The following is an 18,480-nucleotide window of genomic DNA, read 5'->3' on the forward strand; positions in this document are numbered from 1 at the left end:
CTCCCTCCCCAACTCTCTCCTGTTCTTTAAGTTTCAAGCCCTGCTTTGCTCCTATATCCTTGCATGCCACCATGATTTTCTGAAACTCTAGGTGTCTTGTTAGACAGAGGGTAATGAGGAAGAAAGAGATGGCTGAATAGGACAGAGATTCAAATGTAAAGGCTGACATATGTCCTGTTTGGAGAACATATTTCGGGGCTATTTTTCAGCAGATCATAAAGAGTTTGATAGAACCTCCAAAATCAAGGTTATTGGGGAGGGAGGGAGAGAACTATTCTTCCTCTGTCCTCTCTACTTCTTTATTTGTGTCCCTAAGGACTCTGCTCACACTATCTTGTCTGATTTTCACCTTTTCCTCCCACAATAGGACCAGCTACCACCAGCCCAGTAGGATCAGTGCTGCTCTACTCTAGGGCTACAGTAACCCCTTGCTTTCCTCCTCATCTCCAAGGCAACCTGTCACGGAGAAAAGGGCAAAAGGGACAGGAAGGGGCTCCAGATGGGAGGCAGAAGTGGAAGCATTAAAGCTGAACAGGCTACTGAATGGGAGAGGACCTCTCCCAGTGATGAGGCCCCTGGGCTCAGCTTCCTGTTTCCCCAGCACAGGGCCTGTGACATCCCCTCCCAAACCCTGCCCTACTTTTCACCACTCTCTTCCTCCAAACCTAGCTTCCACTTCCAAGTCCCTCTTGTGGACCACAGTCCTAGCAACTCAGAATTGGGAACTGAAGTCCGGAAGAAACTTGGAGAAAGGAATAAAGGACCACTTTTCTCTTCTATAATTCCCTTTCTGGGCCCTCGGGGAAGTGCTCATGCAGTCAGTGTCAGATTTCTTGGGTGAAGGTGTAGTGGGAGTGTCCTCTGATTAAGCAAGCAGGGAAACTGAGGCAGGAAAAAGTCCTGTGATCAAGGAGACTGGCAGGGACACAAGCGATTTTCCCGAGATTCGCCTCAAACCCCCTCCCCCATCATCAGGGAGACCCGAGGCTCACCCCTCCGGGCCCACTCCCTAGGTCTTCGAGTCCCGCCCCCCGCCCGTCCCCTCCCCAGGTTCAGGGCGGGGCTGTCCGTGAGTCAGCTCCCAGATCAAGTCCGGGAGCGGGTAGAGCTAGAGCCGCTGGGTGTGGAGTACGCCGGACTGGTGGAGAGGCCACGTCTGGTGTGAGCGGGTCTGATCAGGCTCGTGTGGCGCTGAAGGGCCAGCCCTAGGTCTGGGGGAGAGAGTCTCTTCTGTGAGACCGCCTTCCCTGCCCGGCCCCTCCCAGTTCCCCCAGCGACAACCGCTTCCTGGTCCCCGTCGCAACCATGGCTGAAGAACAACCTCAGGTCGAATTGTTCGTGAAGGTAAGAACACCTTCTCCCTCCTCGGCCCCCCCCCCCCCAAGTTCCTGGAAGGCAACTCACACTTTTCCCCAGCTCCAGCCTCCACTCCCCACTCCCTTCCCTCTTTGATTCCCATCCCCAGCCCCACGTGCAGTCTTTAGTGTGTGTGGCGGGGGGCGGGGGAGGGGCGGGGAGGGAGGTGGCAGGAGGGTTGGGAGGCGAAGATAATGTGCCGGGCTAGAGAAATCTAGGCTCAACCCTGAAAAGTTTGTGAAAGTGCAAGTTTCCAGCAGCCTAAAGGACAAGAAGATAGAGAAAAGGGAGCGTTCCCAGGAGTTTAGAAGATTGACGGGGTGGGGGAGAGGGAACAGCTGATAGGGGACAGAGAGAGAAGGGGCCAGCCCGAAACCTAATAAGGTTTGGGTGGGACCGAGGGAAACAAGCCGGAAACCTAACAAGGTTTGGGTGGGACCGAGGGAAAATTCAGGATAAGGGCCCTACAAAAAGATCAGAGGGTGAGGTGCATGGTGGGGGAGACTTGGAGGGATGTGTGTGTGGGTGTGTGTGGCGGGGGAGGTTTCAAGGAAGAGGGTGTGGTAGGGAGGTCTGGGAGTGGGACCAAGTGGACTGGGAAGAATTGGTGGGGTGGAAGGGGACAGGAGAGTGGGAGTGGAGTTCCAGAAGCTAGCTCAGAGTGGTGATGGGGTCGAGAACCAGTGTCCCTGGGGGCTTGGAGAAGCGAGAGAAAGGGCGGTGGCGCGGAGATGAGAGTTGAGCAGTGGCTACCACGAGGGTAGATGGAAAGAGAGATCAGGAGGAGGAGAGCTGGACTAGGGCGTTTAGAGTTTTAGGGTTATAGAAACGAAAGAAAAAGAGCCGTCCCAATTCTGTCCTCTCCGTGGGTGTTGATGAGGAGAGGTGGTCCCAAGGTATTTGCATATCGAAACCTCAGGCCGCCGCTTCAGCTGCGCTCCCTTCCGCACTAGGCTTGCATTCTCTCGCCTCTCCAGACCCCTTCTCTGTACTCCTCCCTCCCTTTAGCGACCTCCCCCTCCGTCTGTATCTCCCCTCGCAGCCTCCCCACCCTTCACTTTCCTGCCTCCTTTCCCTCCACTTCCCCTCTTTTGTTCCTCCAGCCTTTGTGTGTCCCAGCCTGTTTCTCCCTCTCCTTTATGCCGGGGCTTCTCAGGCGGGCCCCTTAGGTGTGGTCCCCACCTCACTCTCACTCTTGCCTCAGGGGCTATTTTTACTCCTGGGTGGGGCTGCGCTGCAGAGATTCCAGCCCTGGGTCCTACATGAGAAAGGTTATCTAGAGCTAGGAGACTTGCTCTGAGAGACCCCCCACTACCCCCGCCACCCCCCCCCCACCCCTCACCCCAACCCCACCCCGGCAGTACCCAGGGAAGAGGGAGGTGGCATTGTCTGCCCAGGCCTCAGCCTCACAGGTCCCTGCCCCCACTGCTTGCCAGGAAGGAAGCTGCTGAGACCCAAGACACAGTGAGATGAATCACCCTCAGCCTAGGGGGAGGTGTCTGTTGGTGGATGAGGTCAGGGATTAGAGAGCAGCCCCCTCTACAAAGCCCTCCACACCTTGAGGGTGAGGCTCTGAGTCCTTTGACTCCCCACCCAACTGCTTGGGTAGTGTATAGAGAACCAGAACTCCTGCTTCCAAACCCCCGCCCCACCTCTCCTGTGTTCAGGCTGTACTTCCTTCAGGAATCCAGGCCTCTAGCCCACACCACTGGCTTCAACAAAGCCCCTTTCTAGGCTCTATTTCATGGGTCAGTGTGAGAATTAAATGAGTTATGGCATGTAGAATAGCACGGAGAAAAGTAACTACGCCCACCCCCATTTGTCTTCCCTCTCTAGGGTCTAGATCCTCCAAATTCTCCAAAATCCATTCCCTGGGCCTTCCTCCCATTGTCCTCAATTCTCTGGGAAACCAGAAGCTTACCTTTGCAGAAGATATTTGTAATGATCTGTCTTAGGTTTGACCCAGACCAGAGAGTGCAGAGCCCAGTTATGTGGGGAGCTTTTCCAGTGAGACACTGAGTATATGTCATGACTAGGCAGAAAGCAGTCAAGTCTGGGAGTAAGAGATGCAGAGAATGGCCTCAGGATGAGTGGGGTACACCAGGCCTAACCTTGGGCTGGGGCTTCCTTTCCAGGCTGGCAGTGATGGGGCCAAGATCGGAAACTGCCCCTTCTCCCAGAGACTCTTCATGGTTCTCTGGCTCAAGGGAGTCACTTTCAATGTCACCACTGTTGACACCAAGAGGTAGGCCCACTTCTGTTCCTCTAAACACCTCTTATGTGCACAGGTGCACACTCATTCACCTGAGTCCTTCCATCCTGAACCATCCCCCCCATCCCCTCATCTGAAGCCCCTCTCCCACCTACCTCCATCTCCCCTTTCTGGGTCTCCCTAAAGCCCTTTACCAGTCCTTATGCCTGGTCTCCTCCAGGCGGACTGAGACGGTACAGAAGCTGTGCCCAGGAGGGCAGCTCCCTTTCCTGCTGTATGGCACCGAAGTGCACACAGATACCAACAAGATTGAGGAATTTCTGGAGGCAGTGCTGTGCCCTCCCAGGTAGAGGGGAACTTGGAGTGGGAAGTAGGGGAGCTGGGAGACTCTGGGAAAGGGGTTGAAGAAATGGAAAACAGAGATGGTGGTGGGGCTAAGGCAGGGGAGCTGAGGCTCCTCCTCGGAAAGATATCTTATCCAGTTTCTCCCATTGGCTTTTAGGTACCCCAAGCTGGCAGCTCTGAACCCTGAATCCAACACAGCTGGGCTGGACATATTTGCCAAATTCTCTGCCTACATTAAGAATTCAAACCCAGCACTCAATGACAGTGAGTCTTGTGGGTCAGAGGCCTGGGTCCTAGGAGGAATGGAAAAGATCTAGGGATTAGAGACACCTGGACATTCAGATATCAGAGAGATGGAGCAGATATTGCAAACCTTACTTAAATTAAAAAATAATAGCAACTCTAGATCCAGATGACCTGAGTACAAATTCTAGTAGCTGTGAGCCTTCCATTTCACTTCTCTGGAAATCTATTTTCAGATCTATAAAAGAGGATAACAATACCTACTTCCCCAGTTGATGTGAGAATTAAATGAGTTTTTGTATGTAAATTGCATAGAAGAGCACAGAGAAAATGAAACACATTATTGTTAGCTATTATTGTTTTGGACTTTCCTCACCCCCGCCATGGGCTTTCTTGGACTATGTCGATCTTCTGATGTTCTTACCAACTCCCTTCTCTTGCACAGACCTGGAGAAGGGGCTCCTGAAAGCCCTGAAAGTATTAGACAATTACCTGACATCCCCTCTCCCAGATGAAGTAGATGAGACCAGTGCTGAGGATGAGGGCATCTCTCAGAGGAAATTTCTGGATGGCAATGAGCTCACTCTGGCTGACTGCAACCTGTTGCCCAAGCTCCACATAGTACAGGTGAGTAGTGATTGTAGGAGGAGTAAGTGGGAGGTGGGATGACTCTTTAAGGGGCTCCCATGCCGGTTTCCCATGACAACCACTCCAAAGGTGGTTTCTTTCGGAGAGTAGTTTCCAATGGCAGACACCACCCTATTCCTTCTCTGCTATCTTTGCTGGCAAGACCACTGCTTGGGAGAATTAATTACATTTCACGATGCAAGCTGTGGGTGCAAACAGACTGAGAGTAACACATCCCAGTACTGCTTTCAAGAATGCTCTTCCTGTCTCTATCGTTGCCACATCCCCAGATCAGACAGACCAGGCTTTTCCTAAAATCAAAGTTTTAAGTCTGTTGTTTCAGTCTCCATTTCCTCTTGTGGAAGATGAAAACTGCTGGTTCCCTTGTTTTTGTCACAGCTCAAAGCTATGGTTTAGTTTGTGAAACGTGGGCTTGGTGTCAGTCTGCTGCAGAACTGTGTATTGAGAATCTCTGTATTTATTTATTTATTTGGCTGCACAGAGTCTTAGTTGTAGCATGAGGGACCTTTGATCTTGGCATGCTTCAGGTAAGTCCCTGCCTGCAAAGGATTTGAAATCTAGCTGAGAAAATAACTTTCACATGAAAGTTAGTAATACATGATTAAAAGCTAAATGACAAGTAGACAGCAATTGTTGTGGAAATTTAAGAGAACTTTATGGTTTGTGAATTATATCTCAAAATCAGGACAAGAAAACAAGCACCATGGACTGGGGTGGTCTGAAAAGGCCCTGGTTATAAATGCCAGGATTTCAGTAAGTGGAGAGAAAGGGTGAAGGCCTTACCAGACAAGAGTTAAGATGACTGCAGGTGATTATTTGGGAGATGAGTCATAAGGACTGATGTTGAAGCTGAAACTCCAATACTTAGGCCACCTGATGAAAAGAGCTGACTTATTTGAAAAGATCCTGATGCTGGGAAAGATTGAAGGCAGGAGAAGAAGGGGACTGACACAAGAAAAGGTGGTTGGATGCCATCACCAACTCAATAGCCATGAGTTTGGGTAAACTCCGGGAGTTGGTGATGGACAGGGAGGCCTGGCGTGCTGCGGCAAAGAGTCGCACTGAGTGACTGAACTGAACTGAACTGATGAGTCATAAGAAAAGAAACCAGGTAGCAGACTTGCTTAAATGCCTGGATTTTATCATGTAGGCTTTGGGATAAGGGAAGGACCAAGGGCATGGCAGCTTGGTTTCCTGAGGCTAACCTATTGGTCCTCCTTCCCGCACCCCTAGGTGGTATGTAAGAAGTACCGGGGATTCTCCATTCCGGATGTGTTTCGTGGAGTGCATCGATACCTGCGCAATGCCTATGCTAGGGAAGAGTTTGCTTCCACCTGTCCAGATGATGAGGAAATCGAGCTGGCCTACGAGCAAGTGGCCAAGGCCCTCAAATAAGGCCCTTCCTAGGGCCCCCCGGCACCCCCCTCCATTTTCTCCACAAAGGCCCTGGGTGGTTTCCACATACTACCCAACGGACACACTCCAAAATGGCCAGTGAGCATAGCATCCTGGAGCACCTGTGTAGGGCTTGCTGGGGGCAATGAGAAGCAAGGATGGGGGATCTGCGAGAGATTTTTATTGTGGGGTGGGTTGTATTTCAGTAATAAAATATAGAATGACAATCAAGTGTTTTTATACAAACGGGGGCTTGGAGTGTGAATAACAAGGAAAGAAGGGTAGGTCAATGACCTTGAACTCCTGGCAGAAACCAGGAATTTAGAAAAGGGGTGCTTGTGATGGGCTGCCATTTTTATGTGTAGGTCCACGATAGTGCTATCTGGGGCTCCATGCCGCATTTGCAGCCCAGCCGCTGGGGCTGGCCTGATCTGGGTGGGTCTGGGCAGCGATCTTGGGGCGGGGCGGAATTCCGAGAAGGGGGGCGCGCAGTCGGGGTGGAGTGGGAGCGGCATAGCAGGGCGGAATGGGCGTGACCTCGAGGAGCCCCGCCCCGTCCCGCTTAGACAATGCCCTGGAGCCGCCAGACCGTCGTGCCCCCGACCCACCGTAGTACTTGAGCTCGTCTACCCGGGGACCCCTCAAAGCCAAAGCTCCGGTCCCCGACGCTTGAAGGCTACTACTCTCTTCTTCACCAACTCTGTCCTCAGGGTGGGTGGGGCTCCAGCCAAAATCACTGAGCGGCAAGAGCAGCGGTGGCCGCTGGAGGTGAGTCTGGGGTGGGAGGTGTCCCTTGGACCGTGTGCAGACCGGAGTTCCGGAATGCTGGACCCGTGCTTGCTCCGGGACAGTGCGGAGGGTCGACATTTGGGTGCGGAGCTGAGTCGAGGTGGACTTTGGGGAAGATGGGTCAGGAGACTGGGGGACCATGTCCTGGCGCCCCGAGTGGCGCCTGCTCCCCAGAACCACGCCCCCCAATTTCCCCGCCCCTCGGATTTTGTTTTAGACCTCTCCCAGTCCTCCGGGACTGAGTCTGGTTTACACTGGGTCGCGCTAGGGACGGAGTGACTGACTGGGGTGGAGAGAGATGTTTAACTCCTTAGGCTCTATTCCCTTCTCCTTGAACCTCTCTCCCTTTCTCGTTCGGACATCCAAGGCTTTCATCCCCCAGGCTCTAACTCTCTCCCCAGCTGTCTCGTCCTGTCCCATCACCCCTGTGGGTTCCTCGCCGCCCTTCGGGTCCCTAAGGCAGCGAGCAGCTGAGGGTTAAGGGGGCGGGGCCGCTGCATTTTTGGGGAGTGAGCGCATCCTAGCGGCTGCCAAGAGGGGCGCCTGGCGGGGACCTCTCAAAAACCCCCAAGCAGGGGCAACAGGTGTTTTGGAAATTAGGGGTCCCAATCTTGTTCCTCGGACTCCCCCCTAAAGCAGCAGATCTGCGAGGGTGCGGGGTGGAGTGAGGTCTGCAGGAGAGGAAGGTCTGGAGGGGGTGGGGCGGAGTGGGAGGGGCAGCCAGAGAAGGCAGACGGAAGACCCAGGCGCTCTTAACCATCCCCCTACGCCCTTCTCTGCATGTCTCTCTCTCTGCCTCCCCCTTTTCTGTTTCTTCTCCCAGACAGGTGAAGTAGAAAGAGAAAACTAAGAAATCAGCGCAGCCGGAGGGGGCGTCTGTGTGGATGGGATGGGGACGCCAGGGGAGGGGCTGGGCCGCTGCTCCCATGCCCTGATCCGGGGGGTCCCGGAGAGCCTGGCGTCGGGGGAGGGTGCAGCAGCTGGCCTCCCGGCTCTGGACCTAGCCAAAGCTCAGAGGGAGCATGGTGTGCTGGGGGGTAAGCTGAGGCAGCGATTGGGGCTGCAACTAGTAGAACTGCCTCCTGAAGAGTCGCTGCCGCTGGGACCGCTGCTCGGTGACACCGCCGTGATCCAAGGGGATACAGCTCTAATCACGCGGCCCTGGAGCCCCGCCCGCAGGCCGGAGGTGAGCGCCTAGGCACGGGTTCGAGTAGAGGGAAAGAAGGATATGGACATCCCGGGCTTTAGGGAAGAATGGGGGTGGAAATATGTTTCACTCCCTCTTCTCCTGCCCTAAGGTCGATGGAGTCCGCAAAGCCCTCCAGGACCTGGGGCTCCGAATTGTGGAGATGGGGGACGAGAACGCGACGCTGGATGGCACTGATGTTCTCTTCACCGGTGAGGCTGGGGTGCCTGTACCCTGGGGCTTGAGACAGGGAGGCTGACTTTGGGAGAATGGGCCACGTTGAGCCTTGTTTCCAACTCACTCGCGCCTCCTACCTCGACCACCTCCCTGGGCTCAGGCCGGGAGTTTTTCGTAGGCCTCTCCAAGTGGACCAATCACCGAGGAGCTGAGATCGTGGCGGACACGTTCCGGGTTAGGAGCGGGGATGGGAGTGGGGAGAGTCGGGGGTGGATGGGGTCGGAGGGACCCGGGCGGGGAGGAGAGGGGAGGGACTAGGGGGCTGAGGAGGAAGTGGCTGAGAGTAGCCTGTGTTTAGGCTATCCCTGTCACTGAATACTTTCCCTTGTTCCCTCTAGGACTTTGCCGTCTCCACGGTGCCTGTCACAAGCTCCTCCCACCTGCGTGGCCTCTGCGGTATGGGGGGACCCCGCACCGTGGTGGCGGGTTCCAGCGAGGCTGCCCAAAAAGCTGTCAGGGTGAGAGGGGGCGGGGCTGGGTGGGGCAAGTTGGGGGCCAGCCAACGACAGTGGGCGTGGCTCTAGGCCCAGGAGGCGGGGAGCAGGGCCGCTCTGAGAATTAGCTCCAACCCCTACCCTCACTGTGCTGTCCATCTATGTGAGCAAACAAGTTACTATAAGCAGGACAGGCAGCTGGAACACCGAGGAACAGGGACAATTAACATCGTCTTCCGGGGTTTCACGAAATTCTCTGCTGCTGCTGCTGCTTCTGCTGCTAAGTCGCTTCAGTCGTGTCAGACTCTGTGCGACCCCATAGAAGGCAGCCCACCAGGCTCCCCTGTCCCTGGGATTCTCCAGGCAAGAACACTGGAGTGGGTTGCCATTTCCTTCTCCAATGCATGAAAGTGAAAAGTGAAAGTGAAGTCACTCAGTCATGTCTGACTCTTATCGACCCCATGGACTGCAGCCTACCAGGCTCCTCCGCCCATGGGATTTCCCAGGCAAGAGTACTGGAGTGGGGTGCCATTGAAGGGCACCTAATCTGTGTCTTGAAGGATGGATAGGATCGATGGGTGGGGTCTGGAGTAGCTGAGAAGTGGATAGCAGGTGGGAAGAACTGCCTGTGAGTCCGAGGTAGAAATTAGCAAAGTTAATTAAAGCACTCAGTATCTGACACACAGAAACTGACATGTGATTGCTGTTATTTCCCCAATAATGTGACTCTGTCCCCCGCCCTTAGCGGTAGGTAGTAAGGCAGCAAGACTCAGTTGTGGAGAGGCTGAGCCTTTCCTGTTTCCTCTCTCTTCTCCCCCAAGGCAATGGCAGTGTTGACTGATCACCCCTATGCCTCCCTGACCCTCCCGGATGATGCAGCAGCTGACTGTCTCTTTCTGCGTCCTGGGCAGCCCGGCCTGCCCCCTTTCCTCCTGCACCGCGGAGGCGGGGACCTGCCCAACAGCCAAGAGGTGAGAGAAGGCAGGAGCTCCACCACTACCCCCAACCAGAGAAATGGGGCTCAGGCCTTCCTTGTGGGAGGAAGAAGGGGTGCCTTTTCTAGAAGCCCTAGTGGGGCCACTCTGAGCTGGCTGAAAGGGAGCCCCGCCTGTAGGTCCTGGGGACTCACTCCCTTCTCCCTACATGCTGTCCTCCCTGCAGGCACTGCAGAAGCTCTCTGACGTCACCCTCGTACCTGTGTCCTGTTCAGAACTGGAGAAGGCTGGTGCTGGGCTCAGTTCCCTCTGCCTGGTGCTCAGCACACGCCCTCACAACTGAGAACCCAGCCTGGGGGTCCTGGCTGACCAGGGGTAGAATGGCATAGGAGTAGAAGGGGAAGGAAGGTTAGATAGAGGATGGTGATTAGGCAGTAGTGGGGAGGAGGCCCCATATAGAGGAGGGCAGAGTGAGAGAAAGGACAGAGGCCACTGGGTGAGTCGTCTCCTCAAGAACTAATAAAATAGAACTGACCTTTTAGACTGGACTGCGACTGGTATCTTACTAGAGCAGAAGGACAAGGGCAGGGCTGAAACCCCAGGCTGGGATTAGTGCTGGGGAGATCTCCTTCATTCATCAAACCCTCACTCTGCACACATTGGCTCATTGTCCAGCCCTGTTGTGGGGGCTTGGGTACAAGATGGAGAGGAAAGAATTTCTCTTGTGGAGAGCATGTACAGGGCAGAGAAGAGAAAATATGAGTGAGTCACTCACTGAATTTATCTAAATGTCAGATGATTCAGAGACTTGGAGATCAACAGCCCATCGCTGAGCTGATAGGAGGAAATGACATTTCCAGGGACATTCATTTTCACTCATTTACCGAGGTTTAGCAATGAGAAAAAAAGGGTCAGTCTCCTGATATCAGGGAACTCACAGTACATGAAAATTTCTTATAAATTGAAATACAGGTTGTAATGGAACAATTCACAGGAGGCTATTGCCAAGACAGAAATAAGGGGCCCCAGAGAGCATCAAAGTATATGCAGGAGTGGGCCAAGAGACTGAGTCCTGAGGATAAATAAGAATTAGCCAGGCGCATGGTGAGAAGGAGACAAAGGGTAACCCAGGAAGAAGGAACTGCACTGGGCACGGGCATATTTGTGGGCTGGGGAAAATTTCTCAAAGGCTGTCATGTTCTAGGCATCAAATGACAGAGATAAGCCTGGAGAATAAGTAAAGTACTGTAGCACCTTGAAACCAAGGCTAAGGGCCAGAACTGAAATACTGCTGAAATGTAGGTGGTCAGGAGGTTAGCATTCAGGAAGACTCTGGTTTCAGCGAGGAGAGCAAGGGCAGGAAAATGAGATGAGACTATGGGAAATCCAGGGAGAAACTGAAGAGAGTACACTCAGGTGGCCGTGCTGGACATGAAAAGGGTGTGGATTTGACAACGACATTAAAATAGAAAGACAGGACTTGGTTTATCATATGGGAGTGAGAGGAAGGAGGTTACATGACTCCCAGTTTCTGGCTTGGGCAACAGGGTTGATCAAGAGAAGATGCATGGGAGGGAGGATTAAATAAGTGGCTTGGGAGATGACAGTGCGTTGGCTTTTGGACCCGCTGTGTGCAAAATGCCTAGGGTCAGCCAGGCAGGGATGTCTGAGGGACAGTTTGGAAATCTCCTATCAGAGATGGGAACTGGAAGGAATTCTGGGTGTTGTCTGCAGAGTTAAAGTAAAGGCTGAGGACTCGCTGTGGATGACAGCATCCTAGAAGAGGGAGAAAAGCAGATATTAAAAAGACAAACCTGGAATTGTGGGGAATACTGTGGGAATAGGGAGGAAGACAACGGAGTCCAGGAGAAAGACACCAACATTAAAGAAAAACAGAGCTTAAATAAGAGAGCAATCAAAGGTCAAGCCAGATGAATGCCAACAAAACATCTAGAGGGTGTGGCTATTAATACATCACTGGCAATCTCATGGAGGCCAGGTGAGTAGTAGGAGTGAAGGAAAAAATGGAAGAGACAGGTGTAGGCCCTTGGTTCAAAGAGCTTGACTGTGAAGAGAAGTGAAGAGACAGGAAAATGATCTAGGAGTTGCTGGTGTCTTAAGGTGGGGAAACGGGTGTGAGAGACAGGGGTAAGGAAGGACCAAGATCAGCAGCAGAGATAGCCTGGAACGTAGGTCGCTCAACTCCTAGTCTAGTGCTCATTTCTATCCCATGGTGCCTTCCTTTGCCAGGTGAAGGGCCAAGAAGGGGAAGGGTGTAATGGAGATCTGGGAGCCCTCAGCTTGTGAGGTTTGCTGTAAAGGCTTCCCTTCAAACTACAACAGCATAGATGGTGGAGGCATCAGCAGGGACCACTGGGGACAGTCGGCTGGACCTTCTGAGGGCCATATGATCCAGGTCTGCGTAGAGCAGGCTCTGAAAGGTGGGGAGGAAGGCAGCAGGGTCTCAGAAGTCTGACTCCCTTGGGTATCAGGCCTCTGTCTTTCTCTGTCCACTAGACTCAAGGATCCTGGCCAGCCCCCATCCTGTCCCAAGCCCTTACCGGCTCCTGATCCAGGTCCCCTGGCATCTTGGGCTCTTCCTCCTCTTCTGGCCTCTGGGGCTCTGCTTTCACGAGTGGAACTATGTGGGGGGGACAGAGCTGAAGGATTGAGAGAAGGTGACCAACTTGTCTGCTCCCAGCAAGGGCTCAGACTCAAGCACTAGGTGGGGAATGTGCGGAGAAGGAAAATTGCGGGGGAGTTAGTCTCACCAAATCTGGGGGTTGGTCGAGGCGGATGAGGGGGCGAGCGCCTGAAAGGGATGGGTAAGAGTCTTTGAGAAGCACTAACCTTGTTTTGCTTCGTTCTGACCCACCCCCGTCCCCCACGTGCCAACAACGACCCAGCCAGTTTCAGGCTCTGACCAGGAAAACAACGTAGGTTCCACCCCCACAGACACATCAACCCACGCGTGGAGCCTGCTCCGCCTCCAGCTTCGCCTCCTTAGCTAGGGCTCCACCCACCAGCCCTTGGCCTCGCCCCCCAGTTCTAACCTCTCCCATTCATCTCCAAACCACACCTGATCTAGCTTTGGTCTTTGAAAGTTCTGGGCCTGCCCCTCCCTTCTCGGGTCGAGACCCTTTCAATCAGGCTCCGCCCCTTGTGCTTACCTGCGCCGCCAGCAGGCCCAGCCCAATACTCCGAGGCCCAGCGCCAGCCCAGCGCCCAGCAGCGGGATCAGAATGTGGGAATACGACGACCCTGGGGGATGGTTGGAAGCGGGGTGGGAGTGGTTGATGCCGAGGTCAGGGTGCGGGGACAGAGCGCTAGCCACACCGCCGCCCCTCTCAGGAACCCCCAGCCGAGGCCTCTCTCCCTGCCGGGGGCGTGTGTCAGAGTTAGGTCCCCTGCTCATGAAGGCATAGACCTACCCAGAGCTTTGCAGTAGGCCCGGTCTCCCAGCACATGAAGCTCCGTACGGCTCTCCTCCTCTTGGCGACCCTTGCAGATAAAGGTGCCAGAGTCCCCCGCGCTCAAGAGCAGCTCCAGTCGCCGGATACCAAGGTCCAGGGCATTTATGCGGCCAGCAAAGGGCTGGGCGGGAGACACGGTGGGGGTCCCGCTTGGTGAGGCCCACAGGATCGGGCGGCGTCCTTTGGACAGGCCTTTGCAGGCCGGGAATCTAGGTGCCCAGACCCAGCGGGTGGGTTGCGAGACCCCTATGCAGGAGAGATTCACGCGGTCTCCGGGATGGCCGTTCAGTGAAGCTATGGGAGGCCAGAGGCGATGGTTAAGGCAAGACCATAGGGCAACACGACCCTCCCACTTAGTCTAATGGCTCTCCCGTGCTGTCTTGTCATCCTGGATCTTCCCATATACATCTCACCCTCCTGTCGCCCCTTCCTCCCGGCTCAGTCTTTCCTCCCGCCATTGCAACTTTACTGGGATGGCTTACCCCCTGGGTCCCCCTGGGCCCTCGACAGCAGCAGCAGCGACAGCAGCGGCAGCGGCAGCGGCAGCTGCAGAACCACGGTCATGGCTGGGATGTGGTGGGAAGAGGAGGGCAAGTGAATCAGCGGAGGAGACCGGAGGGAAATCAAAGGGGGGTGGAGGAGGAGACCGCGGGTCTGGGGGCACTGATAAGCGGTAGGGGAGGGGCCACCAGCTGCCCAGATCCCTCTGGGAATCCTCAGAGGCAAGTTCACAGCCCTTAACCAGTGCTCACTTAAAATTCATGCTGGGGTCCTTTACACAAGCACTTGCGCAGTCGTCAACTCTTGCAGCGTAGCAGTTGCAGGGAGCACCACGATTTCTGGATTCTGGCTGCCTGAATTCAAATCTTGATTTCACTATCTACTAGCTGTGAGATGTGCACAAGTCACTTCTGTGAGCCTGTTTGCTCATCTGTAAAATGGGCATAAAGGCACCTACCTCACAGAGTATTTGGAGAACTAAATCAAATAATACATAGAAAACACCTAGAACAATGGCTGAGTCATAGGAGCACTATGTGCTTGCCATTGTGACTATTCCTATTCCTATTTTAGCTGCTGCCTCACCTCTCTGTGCCCATTCTGTCCCTCCTGGCCCAAGGAGCCGCACCCAGCTGAGCAGGTTTTGGCTCTAGCAGATGCACAGCCCCACACCCTCGGCCTTCACTGCATCAGAGGAACCAAGGCCAGGCCAAACCCAAGTGGAGCCAAGGCAAGGTCCTGAGAAGCTTCAGGGGTTCTGAGGCAGCCCCTCCTTAACAGGCAGCTCCAGCCCTTGCCTCTGCTGCTATGATGTCACACAAACTCATGGTGACATCACAAACCCTACTCCTTCATCCCGTGGCTGAGCAGGGCTTGGGAAAACAAAGTGGGGGCTGAAGTGAGATGAATTTGATGCTTAATTCCTGCCTACATGCCCCTACCAGTGCCCCCCAGGGACCAAAATTTGGTAGTCAGCTGGGGCTGCACCCCATTGTCCATTTCCCAGGAACCAGGAGATGCTCCTACCACCCCAGCCACTATAACATCACAGGGGCCTTTAGTGATACTTCTCCAGAGGATTAGGCAGACAGAGATGTTACTCCTGGGGACCAAGAGGGTGTGTCTTAGACAGAAACCAAGAAGCAAAATGGAGTTAGTCACTGCTGCACCTGCCCTCCCCATACCTGTCTCTTCCCATCCCCATCCCACTCCTCCACTGGGTCCTGCTTAGCCCTTCCCTAAATGGGGAAGGAGGGGCCACCAGAGGCCAGGGAGGGAGGGACTGTTGTGATTATAAACTCCAAAAAGGCCACTGAAGTCCCAGAGCGAAAGCCAGATCCCTGAAGTCCTGCTCTGTCGGCTGCTGCCGTTCTCAGGACCCCCACCATGAGGGCCCTTCTCCTGCTCTCCTTGTCTGCTCTGCTCTGCTGGGTCTCAGGTGAGCCCCTGGGGCCCCTCAGGATGTGGTTCACCTGGTCAGGATTTTTAAACCCTGCCCCAGCCACTGTCCTTTGTACCCATGGATCCCAAGCGCCCTCAGACCCAACTGGCTTGGCTCTCCTGTGCCCCTGTGACAGGGTCCTTGCTCTGTTCTCCCCCATCTCCATCCTTCAGCCTCTTCCCCACCTCCAAAACCCACTCTTCTAACTGCCCAGGGTTACAGGTTCCCGGTTCCCCAATTCTCATAAACTCTCATATCCAGCTCCCCTTCCAACCCCATTCCAGGATCCAGTTTACCTGCTTTCTCCTTTCTCCACTCAGCCAGGGTGTCCTCCCAGAAACCTAAGCATCCAGCTGGGGCTTCTTTTGCTACCCATCCTCCCATCTACTCCATCAGGGACTTTGTGCTCTGTCCCTCAAGCAGTGGTCTTTCCTAGGTCCCCTCCCTGCCCGGCTCCCCCCTGGGGTGCATACTTCCAGGGACACAAGCTCTGTGAAGGATTCCAGGGAGCCAGGGAGATTGCCCAGCCTTCTAGGGAGAGAATGTCAAGGTTGCTCACCCCCAGGATGAGGTGGGTTTCACTGAGAGGTGATCACCAGGCACCTCCACCCATGGCCTGAACTCTTCCTTTTCTCAAACCTTGAATCAGATGTGGCAGGAACCTTGGGAGTGCCACCTTCTGCACTCATCCTCTCAGTTTTGGTAAAGTGCTCAGATCTATTCTGATGATCTGCCTCTTAGATACTACTCCTTTCTGTTGGAGACCTACCAGGGTGGGAGGATTTATTTGGGGTCTGCTTCCTCTTCCCACACCCTTGGCAGCCCCAGGAGGTAAAGAATGCTTTGTTTAACTGGCCCCCCCAGGTGGCTTTCTTGCCCCCCTTAAGCTCCAAGCCATTCCTGCAAGTGTGTAACCTCCACAATTGATTTTTTACTTTGAATATTTCTTCCTATTTCATCTCTTCATCTGTAACCTTCTGAATTCCTTCATCTCCTCCCTAGACATCTACACATTCCTTCCCAGTGGTAGTCTCACATTCCATCCGCCCCCAGCCCCATTGTTGGTAACTGCCCCTCTTGACTCATCTCTAGATGGGTTGGAGTGAAGAAAGATGTTTAGGGTGTGGGCCATTCACAGACCAACTCCACCCTCACCCACTTCTACATTTTTTTTGCATCCCTTACCTGTTCTGTCTCTAGCAGACCAAACAGGTCAGAACCCCAACTTGACTGACTCCTCTCCAACCCCACCCACCAGCTTGGCTCATCCCTTGGTGAGTCATATATTCTGTCACTTGTGTCTTCCCAGCTGATATTCGATGTCACTCCTGCTACAAGCTCCCAGTGCTGGGCTGTGTGGACCGGAAGTCCTGCCGCCTGGAACCAGGACATCAATGCCTGACAACCCACGCATACATTGGTACCATCCCCTTTGTCAGTGGGGAGGGGGGGCCAGTGGGGGACTCTATGGCTGGGGCTGAGGTGGAACAGAGAACTACAGCAATGATAATATTTGGCCAAGGATTACTGTTTCCCAGGCACCATCCTGTATCTTCACATGGGTTGTTTGAATTTATGTTCATGACATCCTATGATGTGGATGCTATTATTATATTGAGGAAACAGCCTCTGAAAGAGACAGGAACTGGTCCAAAGCTCTATGGGCAGCAAGTGATAGGCCCGGGATTGGGGTGAGGTGGCAGGGTAAGAAAGTGCACGAGAAAGGTTAGACTGAGAAGAAATACAGAAGGGCAGGGCCAGGGGCAGAGTTGGGAAGGATGGAAACCCGAATGGGGTGCATGGCAGGGGCTGGGGGGGGGAGATGGACCTAGGCATGCCGAGTGCCTGTCTTTACTAACCTCTTTGCTCCCTCCTAACCCCAGGGAAGATGTGGGTTTTCTCCCGACTCGACTGTGGCACGCCAGGAGAGCCCTGTAAGCCAGGGGTCAACCAAACCAACCAGAAGGGGGGCCTGACCTATAACACCACCTGCTGCAGCCAGGACAACTGCAATAGCCCAGCCCCTCGGCCCACGCCGGCCCTGACCCTTGTCTTCCTCACCTCGTTGGCTGGTCTTGGCCTCTGGCTATTGCACTGAGACTGGCTCCACAGCTGTCCCTCTTTCCATCTGCCTTCGCCTGAGCCTCTCTTCTTGTGTCTCCATACCCCCTGCTTCCCTTTGCTCAGAAAAGCATCTCTGCAGATGCTTCACATTGCTTTAACTAGACAGCGGTTTCTCCATCCATCTTTCCACTCACGCCCTCCACTCTGCTTTCCCAGAGAGACCCTTCCCATTTCCCTCGACACCACTCCAGATCCTCCATTGCTTCCAGGGAGAGCTCCCCACTTTGCTTCCTGCGCTTTCCTATGCCCTGTGTGAAGAGCAATTGGAATCTGGGCCTGAAATGGAGTTCTGTCCTGTCCCCAATGAAGGCTGCCAGGAAGCACCCAATAACCTCACTGACACTTCAAATCCTGGCTCCCATACATACCTCATCCCCATGCCCACCCCTTTCCATTCCGAGTAATAAATGTGTAGAGCCGACCTATTGTGTGTTTATTGTCAGAAGATCTATTGTCAGCAGCCCCCTCCCAGCAAATAACACTCTCAGCCCCCACCCTCACCAAACGGCCCGTCAGGGAGTTGCTCTGGGAGGCCAGGGTTGGGGCAAAGGGAGAAACTGGTTTTTCAGACCTGTCCTTTCTTCCAGTGTCTGGGGGTAGCCCAGTATTTGGAGAAACAATCTTTATCCTATATTTAGGCCACACCTGTGTTGTACTGCCAAGAAGGAGGTGCAAGCCTGGCTTGCGGGCTCCAGAGGGGTAGGAGAGTTGCACGGGGATGGGACCTGAGCCCCTCCTTCCAGGCCTCAGTCCCTCAGGTTAGAGTCAGAGGCCTCACCTGGCCTAGTAGGTGGGGCACCAAGGCTCTGTCCTGCCACAGTGTTTACATTTCCTTTCTCGATTCCAAATAGTCATATTGGCAGTCAGGTTGCCAGTGGGGGGAAGGGGAACAAGCCCAGACAACCAGACTCACTGATTCCTGGTGGCCAGCCCAGAGCCTGCTCCCCTCAGTGATCCTTGTTGCTAAGAAAGACTCTCCCTGGCAACAGGTAGGAGTCACTTTAGGGCAGATTCTCCATTGTCCTTTGGGGTTTAGTTGGTTAAGAAGTGTACCATTGTAGCTAAGTCCACTGATCCTTGATAACCCCTAAACTAGAGCCTGGATGCCCCTGTATTACCCCTTCAGCCCTCCTATCAACAAAAGATGGAATTTTCCAGTCA

General features: G+C 54.1%; 4 protein-coding genes across 8 annotated transcripts; 3 read left to right on the forward strand and 1 right to left on the reverse strand.

Annotated features, from left to right (window-relative positions):
• Positions 1 to 599: 599 nt before the first annotated feature.
• On the forward strand, positions 600 to 6,426 carry CLIC1 (chloride intracellular channel 1). Its single transcript, XM_069563190.1, has 6 exons — positions 600 to 1,344; positions 3,492 to 3,601; positions 3,789 to 3,914; positions 4,071 to 4,177; positions 4,602 to 4,783; positions 6,038 to 6,426. Exons 1-6 carry the CDS (start codon positions 1,306 to 1,308, stop codon positions 6,197 to 6,199), a joined length of 726 nt encoding a protein of 241 aa, XP_069419291.1. The 5' UTR covers positions 600 to 1,305; the 3' UTR covers positions 6,200 to 6,426.
• Positions 6,427 to 6,539: 113 nt separating this feature from the next.
• On the forward strand, positions 6,540 to 10,321 carry DDAH2 (DDAH family member 2, ADMA-independent). 4 transcript variants are annotated; one of them, XM_069563184.1, is made up of 8 exons: positions 6,700 to 6,967; positions 7,812 to 8,174; positions 8,287 to 8,386; positions 8,512 to 8,585; positions 8,750 to 8,869; positions 9,035 to 9,208; positions 9,667 to 9,816; positions 10,007 to 10,321. In XM_069563184.1, the coding sequence occupies exons 2-8, from the start codon at positions 7,878 to 7,880 to the stop codon at positions 10,121 to 10,123; spliced, it is 1,032 nt and encodes a 343-aa protein (XP_069419285.1). In that variant the 5' UTR covers positions 6,700 to 6,967; positions 7,812 to 7,877; the 3' UTR covers positions 10,124 to 10,321. The 4 variants fall into 4 exon arrangements, with proteins under 4 accessions (XP_069419287.1, XP_069419285.1, XP_069419288.1 ...); XM_069563185.1 differs by lacking the exon at positions 6,700 to 6,967 and adding an exon at positions 7,530 to 7,674; XM_069563186.1 differs by lacking the exon at positions 9,035 to 9,208 and having other exon boundaries at positions 6,540 to 6,967.
• On the reverse strand, positions 9,536 to 13,888 carry MPIG6B (megakaryocyte and platelet inhibitory receptor G6b). 2 transcript variants are annotated; one of them, XM_069563189.1, is made up of 6 exons: positions 13,736 to 13,888; positions 13,212 to 13,547; positions 12,951 to 13,041; positions 12,552 to 12,592; positions 12,342 to 12,440; positions 9,536 to 12,214 (listed from the first exon to the last, which is right to left on the reverse strand). In XM_069563189.1, exons 1-6 carry the CDS (start codon positions 13,815 to 13,817, stop codon positions 12,141 to 12,143), a joined length of 723 nt encoding a protein of 240 aa, XP_069419290.1. In that variant the 5' UTR covers positions 13,818 to 13,888; the 3' UTR covers positions 9,536 to 12,140. The 2 variants fall into 2 exon arrangements, with proteins under 2 accessions (XP_069419290.1, XP_069419289.1); XM_069563188.1 differs by having other exon boundaries at positions 12,342 to 12,421; positions 13,736 to 13,886.
• Positions 13,889 to 14,640: 752 nt separating this feature from the next.
• LY6G6C (lymphocyte antigen 6 family member G6C) lies at positions 14,641 to 17,740 on the forward strand. The gene is made up of 3 exons (XM_069563200.1): positions 14,641 to 15,192; positions 16,505 to 16,615; positions 17,079 to 17,740. The coding sequence occupies exons 1-3, from the start codon at positions 15,141 to 15,143 to the stop codon at positions 17,291 to 17,293; spliced, it is 378 nt and encodes a 125-aa protein (XP_069419301.1). The 5' UTR covers positions 14,641 to 15,140; the 3' UTR covers positions 17,294 to 17,740.
• Positions 17,741 to 18,480: the final 740 nt, after the last annotated feature.

This window comes from Ovis canadensis, chromosome 20, assembly GCF_042477335.2.
Source record: "Ovis canadensis isolate MfBH-ARS-UI-01 breed Bighorn chromosome 20, ARS-UI_OviCan_v2, whole genome shotgun sequence".
Classification (NCBI taxonomy): Eukaryota; Metazoa; Chordata; class Mammalia; order Artiodactyla; family Bovidae; genus Ovis; species Ovis canadensis.

Excerpts from the sequence above, each read along its gene's own strand:
- CLIC1 (XM_069563190.1), top strand. The coding sequence starts at position 1,306 with ATGGCTGAAGAACAACCTCAGGTCGAATTGTTCGTGAAG. Across the intron at positions 3,915-4,070 it reads GCAGTGCTGTGCCCTCCCAG|GTACCCCAAGCTGGCAGCTC; the intron begins GTAGAGGGGAAC and ends ATTGGCTTTTAG. Across the intron at positions 4,784-6,037 it reads CCAAGCTCCACATAGTACAG|GTGGTATGTAAGAAGTACCG; the intron begins GTGAGTAGTGAT and ends CCGCACCCCTAG.
- DDAH2 (XM_069563184.1), top strand. The coding sequence starts at position 7,878 with ATGGGGACGCCAGGGGAGGGGCTGGGCCGCTGCTCCCATGCCCTGATC. Across the intron at positions 8,586-8,749 it reads TCGTGGCGGACACGTTCCGG|GACTTTGCCGTCTCCACGGT; the intron begins GTTAGGAGCGGG and ends TGTTCCCTCTAG. Across the intron at positions 9,209-9,666 it reads CTGTCCCTGGGATTCTCCAG|GCAATGGCAGTGTTGACTGA; the intron begins GCAAGAACACTG and ends TTCTCCCCCAAG.
- MPIG6B (XM_069563188.1), bottom strand. The coding sequence starts at position 13,817 with ATGACCGTGGTTCTGCAGCTGCCGCTGCCGCTGCCGCTGCTGTCGCTG. Across the intron at positions 13,548-13,735 it reads GGCCCAGGGGGACCCAGGGG|CTTCACTGAACGGCCATCCC; the intron begins GTAAGCCATCCC and ends GGCCTCCCATAG. Across the intron at positions 12,593-12,950 it reads TGGGCCTGCTGGCGGCGCAG|GCGCTCGCCCCCTCATCCGC; the intron begins GTAAGCACAAGG and ends CATCCCTTTCAG.
- LY6G6C (XM_069563200.1), top strand. The coding sequence starts at position 15,141 with ATGAGGGCCCTTCTCCTGCTCTCCTTGTCTGCTCTGCTCTGCTGGGTC. Across the intron at positions 15,193-16,504 it reads TCTGCTCTGCTGGGTCTCAG|CTGATATTCGATGTCACTCC; the intron begins GTGAGCCCCTGG and ends GTGTCTTCCCAG. Across the intron at positions 16,616-17,078 it reads GACAACCCACGCATACATTG|GGAAGATGTGGGTTTTCTCC; the intron begins GTACCATCCCCT and ends TCCTAACCCCAG.